Raw genomic sequence first — 10,766 nt, forward strand, 5'->3', positions numbered from 1 at the left:
GTTAGAAATTTTGAATCGTCTCTAGTGATTGTATATTGAAATATTGATGTGCTATATGGTTGAGATTGTATTTAAGTTGAATTGAGTAGTTGAATACTGTAAAATATGATGGTGGGTTGTTTTGGTATTTGTGGTTAGTGTTAGACTTATTTTAAAAGGCTAGAATGACATAAATTTGTAGAATTTTATTCTGCATAATTATGCAAACTCATCAGACATATGTTCGTTGGAGGAAGTCAAAGTCAGAGAGCTACTGACTTAGTAGTCACTAAGCGAGACCAAAGTCAAAGAATTCACTAACTTGACAATCGTTGGGCGAGAGTATACTCGTTTGGTGACTTTTCAACGAATATAAATCTATAAATTTAAGTGGTATTCCGGTTTGTTGATAACGGGAGCAAATTTGAGTAATAAAGTATTTTTCATAATGCCTCAAATATGTTTAAAAGTGTTTTTGATGATGTTTCAATGTTCTTGATGAATTTAACAAATTATTAAATATGTTAAAATCAAGACAACAAGCATTCAAGCATGGTTGGATGTGGTTAAGGAGAAAAGGATTCAGATGTAAAATTTGCATTGAGGTATTTTCGTTTCTTACTTTTCTTGTAAATTTGATTACTGATTTAGATTTGTTGTGTAGACAAAGTTTTTAGGATGATTGTATATAACCTCACCATAAAGAATTGTTCTTGTTTGATTAGAGGTTAGGATTACATAAGTGATCTTGTAATATTGTAACATCTATATTCTTTTAATGAATTTTCTTTCAACTCAAGTTGTTTGGAAGACGACTTTACTTGTTATTTTGTTAGTCTTTGATAGATTGAAAAGTTCATTTGAAACAATTTTTATACACCAATTTTTTTTAAGAAGAGTAAAATCAGTTTCTAACATTCTAACATCATTGAACGAGCTATTTGGTCGTTGGACAAAACTCATTAGCAATGGTTCTATAAAACAGTATAAGCTACCACAATTGCATGGCTCGTGAGAGTCTTATATCCATAAATGTATAAAGATGAATAATTACCCGTGTTATGATTTGTTAATATGAATGTTATATGTATTCTTTTTACATTTGTATTTAAAAAAAATTTAACTGAATTTTAAAAGATTTTATCCACTATTTTTTAAATTTAAACATTAAAATGTGTCAAAATTTGATACAGTAATGAATTTAAGTAATCTCTTTTTTTGTACATATAAAATGAGCGAGTTTCCCAAAAGTATATAGTTTATCCATTATTTGTAACCTCATAAAAATAAATAACAACATTATTTGAATAGGCAGAAATTGACGCAAGAATTTTGATTTAATGCCTAAACTGATGTGGTGAACGGAAAGCGCGTGGTTCTGTCTGAGAAAAATTCACACCAATGAAAAAAAGCCCGTTTCAGATTTGCCTAAATGCCAGCACTCGAGTTAAAAAAAAAATAAAAAACAATTTTGTTCCCTCCAACACGTGAGGATATGATCCAGCCCTTGGATTCCCTGAATTGAACTGCACCTTACAATTTTGTGATAATCTAACTCCTTGCTTGAAAGTTGAAATTCTAGAGGCGTCTTAAGTATGCCAGAAAATCTCTGGAGCTCTTTGAGTGGTCACAGAAATTGGATTTGTCGGGTTTTAAGATAACGATTTTGTTGAATCCGTAGGCTGCCATGTTTTACTGTCTTCAAACTTAGTCATACATGGATCTGTGTATTTTTCCACCTTTGAAGTTAAAAAGTGAAGACATTTGTGTGAGGTGTAAGGTATATGAAAGTACTGTGAACCTTCTTTTTCAGAATCCGTTTTTGGAATCAGAATCGATAATTAGTATTAATGACTCACTCATTCGAATACTGATCACTGTATTCTACGAAAAAGTTCAAGTAAACGAGTTGCTAAGACGAAGGAGAGTAGGTTTTGTTCACTTGAATAGATTTGGGAAGAGTGATTGAGGGAATTTGAGAAGATTTGAAAGAAAATTTTTTTATTATTTATTTAAGTGGATTTGGAGGTAAGTGAGAGTGGATTTGAAAGTAAATTTTGTTAATCTATCACATCAATTAAATCCTATACTAATTTTCAGAAATTTTACTTCCAAATTTATTCTCATTTGTTTCCAAATCCACTCAAATAAATAATAAAAAAATTTACCTTCAAATCGTCCCCAATCTCCTTAATCATTCTTTCCAAATTCACTCAAGTAAATAAAGCCTAAGTGATACTCGTAGTCATAAACAAAACAAACTATTCTTTCTCTTTTACTAAAGAATATGACACATTTGTGACATACACCAATTTTTGATAGGATCTCTTTTGTTAAAAGGATCCTGCTATTGGTGTGAAATTTTTGTTTCACTGTTTAGTAGTGATTCTGCTGTTAGTGTGAAACGTTTTGTTTCATTTTCTAGAAGTAAGCTTTATTTCTGTTTTGTCGAGAGGATATGCTTTTAGAGTGAAATTTTTTATATTATTTAATAAGGTTTTAGACTATATAAGTTGAATAATTTGTGAAATTGTGATTGTTGAAATAGTCTGAGATCTGTAAATTAGAAATTTAATGCTTTTGAAAGCCGTGACTTGTGAAGTGTGTAGTTTATAGTCTTGAGTTTATGTTAAAGTGTGGATATAGTCTTTAGACTTTATCAGTTATATATCTGTTATTGCTTTTGGTATGAGCGGGGAAGACAAGGCATGGGAAGGGAGACTTCACTTAGGATACTCAATCTTTAAACTTAACAGTTCCAGAAAATAATGGCTAAATATGACCAAACCAGTGGGTGAAGTGAAAATAATTTGGTTTTGCTTTCTTCGTGTAATTGTTTTTCATTTTTTCTTGCAAAAAATAACAGTTGTACTGGTTTTATTTGCTTGTCTTCTGCTATGTAGATTTACTATGTAGTAACAAATTAAGTACTTTGATTGTAGTGAAACTTGTCTTAAAGCAGTGGGTTACCTGAAAAAATAGTTAAAACATGCATAGCATCTCAAAATTTAAAACCTTAAACTTGACAATTCCAGAAAACAATGACAAAACCTGCATAATATGACCAAACAAGTGGGCTAAGTGATGATAATTTGTCTTTTCTTTTTTATGAACTTGCAGTCGGTTTTATTGTGTGACTCTATACATAATCTATTTTTAATACTAATTTTCTTTAATACAATTAGTTTTGTTATGAATAAATTTTATTATTTTAAAACACAATATTTTTAAAAATTATTCTTTTAAAGTTGTAAAATTTCTTTATAAAAGTTTATGTTTCAATCTATTTGAAGATAAAAAACTATTAGAGTGATCGTTGAAGTGAACTCTTAACTTCTTTTCGACGAGTTTCTCAAACACAATAAGTATTTTGTTTTCCTTTACATACGAATTATATGGGGTTGTATGTGATGTTGGAGTTTTCTATAAAACTCTCTACTCATAGTGGTCATAAGAGTGTGTTTTGATTATGTTTCTATTGTTCATAGGAATAGATAGGATTTCTTATGCATTTGGAGTTGATTTAAGATTTTTAGAACAATTTGGTCATCAATCAAGTAAGGAAAGCTAATTGCATTAGTTTTAACTTATAAACAACTTATAATTACTTATTATAGGCCTGTATGATAATTGGTTTGTGAAATTGAGTTGTATGATTAATTATGACATGTTGACTTTAGTTAAGAGTTTTGAATTGTCTTTAGGGATTGTATGTGGAAATGTAGATATGTTGTATGGTCGAGATTGCATTTGAGGTAAATTAAATCATTGAGTTGCGTATAATTTGATGGTTGATTGTTTTGGCATATAGGGTTAGTGTTAGACTTATTTTACAAGATTGGAATGACATAAATCTACAGAATTCTACTTTACAAAATTATGTAGACTCAGTGAGCGACGTATATTCGTTGGGCGAAGTCAAAGTAGGAGAGCTACTAACTTGGTAATCGCTGGGTGAGACCAAATTCAATAGTTCACTGACTAGACAATTGTTGGACGAGAATACACTTGCTGGACGACTTTTAAGAGAATTCAAACATGTAAGTACTATTGGTATTCTAGTTGAGCGAGATATTTGGTCGTTAGGCAAATGTGTTATCATGCACTACTCATAAAGTGAGCATATATGGTGGTTGAGCGAGTATGTTGTCAGGTACTACTCGCTAAGCAAACAAATGTAGTGGTTGAGCGAGTATGTTGTCAAGCACTACTTGTTGAGCGAATAAATTTTATAGTTGAGCAAAAATATTAGAATTTTAACTAAATTCACACATTTATGTAATGATATATTTGATGTGTGTGATATTTTGAATGCTAAAACAATAGTTGGTTTATAATATGATATGTGAATGGTTGGTACTAATCCAAGGATGATTAATGGCAGCTACAGTAGTGTGTATTGATTTATGGATTTCGTATTGACAATTATCCTAACGTTTTAATAATTATTCAATTTCAAGTAGAGAAGAGTAGAGCACGCGATGAGATGAGGAGAAAGTCTTAGCCTATGTGAATGATTGCATGATTTATAATTTTGTTGATATGAATGTTTTTGGTACTTTTTTATATTAGTTTATTCTTTTATATATGTTTGTTTGTCTATTCGTTTTTTTTGTTTACAATAATAACCTTAATGTTTGTAGATAAGGATGTTTCCAGTAAAGTGATAAGAGTGGTGTTGTAGCTTAAAGTATATTGTTTGATTTCAATTTATATATGTTTTTGTAAAATTTTATTTTGTTTTTTTAATGATGTAAATATTTCTTAATTGTAGAGAACGCTTTTTATTTATATATATATATATATATATATATATATATATATATATATATATATATATATATATATATATATATATATATATATATATATATATATATATATATATATATAATTATATTTGAGGTGACAAGTATTCTATATATTTATTTAGTATATTATTTATATTTATTTAATATATGTCATTTATATTAAATATGTGACATTTTCAACCGTATTAAAAATGAGATGTTACCTATAATAATATATCTTGAATCATATTAATATTTAAATTAATATAATTAACAAATACGAAAAATATTTTTAACGGATGCACGAACAAAAATTAAGATTTAAATTGCCAAATATACTAATAGACAAGAAGGAATTTTTTTTATAAAATAGTACACAAATATACTTGCCGGACTAACTTTATATTAAAGATTTAGATTAAATCTTTAAATGTATATTTGTTATTTCAATCGTATGTTTGGGAAAACAATTTATATCAGAGGATGTTTAGGAAAGATTAGGAGAAATAATTATAAAATTTAGTTTCTATAAATGGAATATATATATATAATTTTATTACTTGTATATATAAAGCTTATACCATTTATGTTAAGGATTATTAATTTCTTACTATTAATTATAATTAAAATTATTAATATTAATATATCAAATAATGCTCATTGATAAAATTTGTATAATTAGGGTAATCTCCTTAATTATTTTAGTGTTATTATTCATTTTATTAATTTATTCGTAAACAATCTGTGGAAAAAAGAAATACTGTGGATTCTCTTATTCTTTAGTACTTATCCTCTCTCCTTTCTTTAAAATACAATTAATCAGATATTACATAATTTCAAATGATAACAATAAACTTGGTCAAGTTTGAGTTTGAACAAGACAAAGTCGGAAAAAAAAAAATCAACTATGCAAATGTTTCAATTTATTTTTTGCGTTTTCTTCCATCACTAGTCATGGTCCGGACACTATGAGCCCAAAAAAAATATTTTTAAAATTAAATATTGATAATTGAATTCAATTAGAATTATGAAATATTGTTAGTTATTGTTACATATTTGAAAATTACAAATATTTTAAACACTATGGTAAAAAGTTCTAATTTAATTCATTTCTATTATTGAGAATTTTTTTTATGTGTACCAATAGTTAATTATGTTTTTGGTTATTTTATTTTGAAATAAAATAAAAATTAATTTTTTAAAATTTTAATACGTTTAAAATTTTAAACTTTGACATAAATTTTTATATTAACCGCATTTAAAAAATTTTGACATATAAAATATATTTTGTATTAATACTTTAATTGTTTACACATTTTATCCTTATGTTTTAATATATTTTGATTTTTAAATTTTAAAAATAATGGCTATAACTTGTTTACCTTAATTACATTAATTTTTTTATATATCAAATCTATTTTATGTTAATACGTAAATTATTTATATATTTTAACACATTCTTACTTTAATATCAATAAAAAAACATGTTTAATACATAGAAGAATTTAACTGAATTTAAAAGATTTTATCTATTTTTTAAAATTTAAATATTAAAATGTGTGAGATAGAGTAATGAATTTAAGTAATCACTTCTTTTTTTCTACATAGAAAAAGAGCGAGTTTCCCAAAATATATAGTCTATCCATTGTTTTTAACCTCATAAAATAAAGAACAATTTTATTTGAATAGGCAGAAAATAAATTGACGCATTAATTTTGAATTGATGCCTAAACTGATGTGGTGAACGGAAAGCGCGTGGTTCTGCGGAGAAAAATTCACACCAATGAAAAAAAGCCCGTTTCAGATGTTCGTAAATGCCAGCACACGAGTTAAAAAAAAAAAAAGGAAAACATGAGAGGACCATTGTAAATTCTCTGTTCCCTCCAACACGAAATAATGTGAGGATATCGCCAGCCCTTGGATTCACTGAATTGACCTGCATTTCCCTGACATGTGGGCCCTACTAGAAAAAAAATCGAATGCATATGTTATAAAAAAAATAGTATTTATACGTATGTATATGTGTACGGTATGTATGGTAATTGGAAGGGGTGAGAAAAGGTGATTGGCAGTGGCACCATGCTCCATAGTTCTTTTGCTCTTCCTCTTTAAGATCAAACTGTGGGCTTTTTTGTTATTTGTTTGTGGGCTTTGAAGGCCCTCTGTTGTTCCTCCCTGAATCTGAATTTCTGAAGCATCTGCAATGGGCGAGAAAGAGTCGGAGAAAGTAGTTTGGGAACCAATGAGAACCTCTGCTGCCACTCTCATTGCACCAACTGCACACCACCGAACCACACCAAAGCTTTTAGTCATTCTCGTCCTCTTTGTCTCCGTCACCTACGTCGTCTACACGCTCAAGCTCGTCGCAACCTCACACGCATGCGGCCACGTTTCATTCCCCACCGCCACCTTCTCCAAAACCGTTCCCGCCGGCAATGCCTCCGCTACTGTCACCGTCCAAGCCATACCCTCCGTTCTCCGACGGGAGTCCCGCGAAACGAACTCCGACGACCGGACAGACCTCCGCCACGTGGTGTTCGGAATCGCCGCGTCGGCGAAGCTCTGGGAGCAGAGGAAGAACTACATCAAACTCTGGTATCGCCCACGGGAGATGCGCGGCGTGGTGTGGCTCGACGAGAAGGTGAAATTGAGGGAGGATAGGGATGCGTTGCCGCCGATTAGAATCTCCGGCGACACCGAGAGGTTCCGTTACACCAACAAGCAGGGGCACCGGTCCGCCATCAGGATCTCGCGGATCGTGGCGGAGACGCTGAAGCTGGGGATGAAGGATGTGCGGTGGTTCGTGATGGGCGACGACGACACCGTTTTCGTGACCGAAAACCTAATTAGCGTTCTGAGGAAATACGATCACAATCAGTTCTACTACATTGGGAGTTTATCGGAGAGTCACTTGCAGAACATTTTCTTCTCTTACAACATGGCTTACGGTGGAGGAGGTTTTGCAATTAGTTATCCTCTCGCTAAGGCTCTGTACAAAATGCAGGATCGCTGCATTCAGCGTTACCCGGGTCTCTATGGTTCAGACGATAGAATGCAAGCGTGTATGGCCGAACTCGGTGTTCCACTCACAAAGGAAATCGGTTTTCACCAGGTTCGTAACTCGCTCACACTCACTATTTTTTCAAACTCACTCATTGTTTCTGTTAATGGTAATTATTATTTGCAATCAATGTTTTATTTATTTATCATTTATTTTTTATTTTGTTACTGTCGCTGTCTTATCAATTTTTGTCGGCATTGGTTGGGTTTGTTGGGAGTGGGGACTGGTTTCTCATTTCTGCTTTTTATGCTTAATTTCCTTAATCTCAATTTCCTATGTGATTATGCAATCCATTGCTAATATTAATTATGGATTAAATGAAAACTGTGGTCGTCCCCAGAATTGGTGACTGGGAAAGGGTCTAGTTTACTCGCGGGTATTCTGGACCCGAGTTGGGATTGAAGTGCTGACTTTGCTTGTCGGTGTGGAATCGCATTAATTTTTCTTTTTTTCTTTTTATATTTGTGCTTTCTTGCCAGAATTTGACTCGCGTTCAATTTCTGTCTACCGGATTTTAATTATCTGCGTCGGCTTGCGGGTGATTTACGCCTCCCAATAACTTTTTATTCGGCTAATAAGTTCTTGTCATACTCACATATTTATAAAAATATAGTATAATGTATTAAACAAAGCCATTTTTGAAATGATTTGATTGGTTGTGACTGGTATACAAGCTGATGTAAACTTAGGAAACCTGAAATAGGTGCACTTCATAATTACGACTGGGGCCATTTAGGGAGAAGGAATTAAGAAAATTAACAGAACAAGATTAAGGGTTTTGAAATTTGACAGGACTAAAATATACTTGTAGAAATTATTAGCTTCTGCAAGTACATGAAAATAAAAAGCGAGGCTAGATTAGATTATCTGGAGGGTGGGCGGTGGAAAACATGGTTCTTCTGCCATTTCTTTTGGTTTCGACAATTTGACTTTAAGCTGCAGATTTACGACTAGGAGAGCTCTCTTCTATATGCGGTAGAAATTTAGGCACTAAAGATTTTTGACTAAAAAGCAAACCAAGTTTTGAGTTGTTGTCAAAGTTCGAAGACAATTAAGATTTTTGAGTTGTTGTCAAAGTTCGAAGACAATTAAGATTTTTGAGTTGTTGTCAAAGTTTGGAGACGATTATGAGTTTTGAGTTGTTGTCAAAGTTGTCGAGACGATTAGGAGTTTTGAGTTGTTGCCAAAGTGGCGGACACAATTAGGCTAAGGGTATAAGCTTTTTCTCCTAATACTGCACTTTAAAGAGTAGAGACAGTTGCTTTAAATTCATTGATTTTTCCGTAGTTTTTCTTCCTAGGTGATTTTGATGGGTTTTGCTAATGTTTTACTTAAGGGCGTGTGTTAATGAAATAGAAACATTTATCACAATGTATTAAACTATTCTAATCGCTCCAAAAAGAGAACGTTAAACATGATTTACTTAAAATTTTCAAAACATGGATACTTTGATCATTCACAATGAAACTCTAGCATTTCATGATTTTCATTTCGTTGAACAAAATGGAAAAGTCATATGATGACAGCTGCTATGAATATGGACAAGGAATTGGTTTGTAGTCTTGCAAGTGTATACGTTCTGATAACATCCATGCTGATCGGCGCTGATTTATTGGAACAGTATGATGTGTATGGAAACCTGTTTGGCCTTCTGGCATCTCATCCCGTGACTCCATTGGTGTCACTGCACCACCTTGATGTGGTTGAGCCAATCTTCCCCAACGTGACCCGACTGGAAGCCCTTCAACGGCTCACTATACCAATGAAGATTGACTCGGCAGGGCTCATGCAGCAGTCCATCTGCTACGACAAATCAAAAGGCTGGACTATTTCCGTTTCGTGGGGTTTCGCTGTTCAGATATTTCGTGGTGTATTTTCACCACGTGAGATAGAAATGCCTTCGAGAACATTCTTGAATTGGTATCGAAGAGCAGATTACACAGCATATGCATTCAACACCCGTCCAGTTACCCGAAATCCATGCCAGAAGCCTTTTGTATTTTACTTTTCCAACGCAAAATACAGTTCTGCGATGGAACAAACAGTGAGTGAATACGAAAGGCACCTTGAACCTCACCCGGAATGCAGGTGGAAGATGGATGATCCTGGTGCTCTTGACAGAGTGGAGGTATACAAGAAGCCAGATCCGAATCTGTGGAGTAGAGTAAGTTCTTCTCTGACTCTCCTAATTAGATATTATACTACTACCGACACATGAAGGTGATTTTAAAGTTTTTTTAACAAACAAAAGTAATTCATAATGTTAGATTTGGCTTATTAAGTAATTGACTTGGGTTTGTTTTGATATAGGCTCCGAGGAGAAACTGTTGCAGAGTGAGGAGGTCGAAGGAGAAAGAAAAGATGGTGATAGATGTGGGTATGTGCAGAGATGGTGAGGTAAGCGAGACATAATGGTGATGTTAATGATAGTTATAAATTAAATTAGGGAGGAGGGATTCTCGTGGAGTTTCTTAAAAAGCTTATTTCTTTATTTATTGGGTAGCTCACTCTCATTTGAGAATTTTTTGTAATTTTTCCCTGGATTCACTGAAAAGGGGTGAGATTTGGGAAAGGTCAATCACAATGTACAAAGCGATTTGTCCTTTAATTAACAAAAAATGTAGAGGGGGGTCACACAAGGAGAAGTGTAATAAAACTTGTAATTTACTTGCCATTCAAGAAAATCATTAGATGCGTGCTTATTGTGCCACTCTACCATTTCCTCATGCTTTCATTATGCTTTATTTGTCCTGTTGAGTTTACATTTTCAAAGAAAAAATAAAAAATAGTATGCAATAATAAATAATTGACTTTTCCAATTTTCTCTCTCGTATATCTCCATATACGAGTATCTGATTCTGCATTAGGAATACGAATTACTAAAATAAGATGCTAACAAATCTATTTGCCTTGCCCACTACGTTGTGTTGTCTTCT

At 32.3% G+C, this 10,766-nt stretch overlaps 1 protein-coding gene across 1 annotated transcript; it reads left to right on the forward strand.

Annotated features, from left to right (window-relative positions):
* Positions 1-6,537: 6,537 nt before the first annotated feature.
* Positions 6,538-10,540, forward strand: LOC124839908 (uncharacterized). The gene is made up of 3 exons (XM_047315843.2): positions 6,538-7,881; positions 9,452-9,994; positions 10,141-10,540. The coding sequence occupies exons 1-3, from the start codon at positions 6,973-6,975 to the stop codon at positions 10,240-10,242; spliced, it is 1,554 nt and encodes a 517-aa protein (XP_047171799.1). The 5' UTR covers positions 6,538-6,972; the 3' UTR covers positions 10,243-10,540.
* Positions 10,541-10,766: the final 226 nt, after the last annotated feature.

This window comes from Vigna umbellata, chromosome 1 (assembly GCF_029865625.1).
Source record: "Vigna umbellata cultivar VRB3 chromosome 1, Vumbellata_1.0, whole genome shotgun sequence".
In the NCBI taxonomy this organism is placed as follows: domain Eukaryota; kingdom Viridiplantae; phylum Streptophyta; class Magnoliopsida; order Fabales; family Fabaceae; genus Vigna; species Vigna umbellata.

Coding starts and splice junctions, on each gene's coding strand:
- LOC124839908 (XM_047315843.2), top strand. CDS start 6,973: ATGGGCGAGAAAGAGTCGGAGAAAGTAGTTTGGGAACCAATGAGAACC. Junction 7,882..9,451: donor AGGAAATCGGTTTTCACCAG/GTTCGTAACTCG, acceptor TTATTGGAACAG/TATGATGTGTATGGAAACCT. Junction 9,995..10,140: donor ATCCGAATCTGTGGAGTAGA/GTAAGTTCTTCT, acceptor GTTTTGATATAG/GCTCCGAGGAGAAACTGTTG.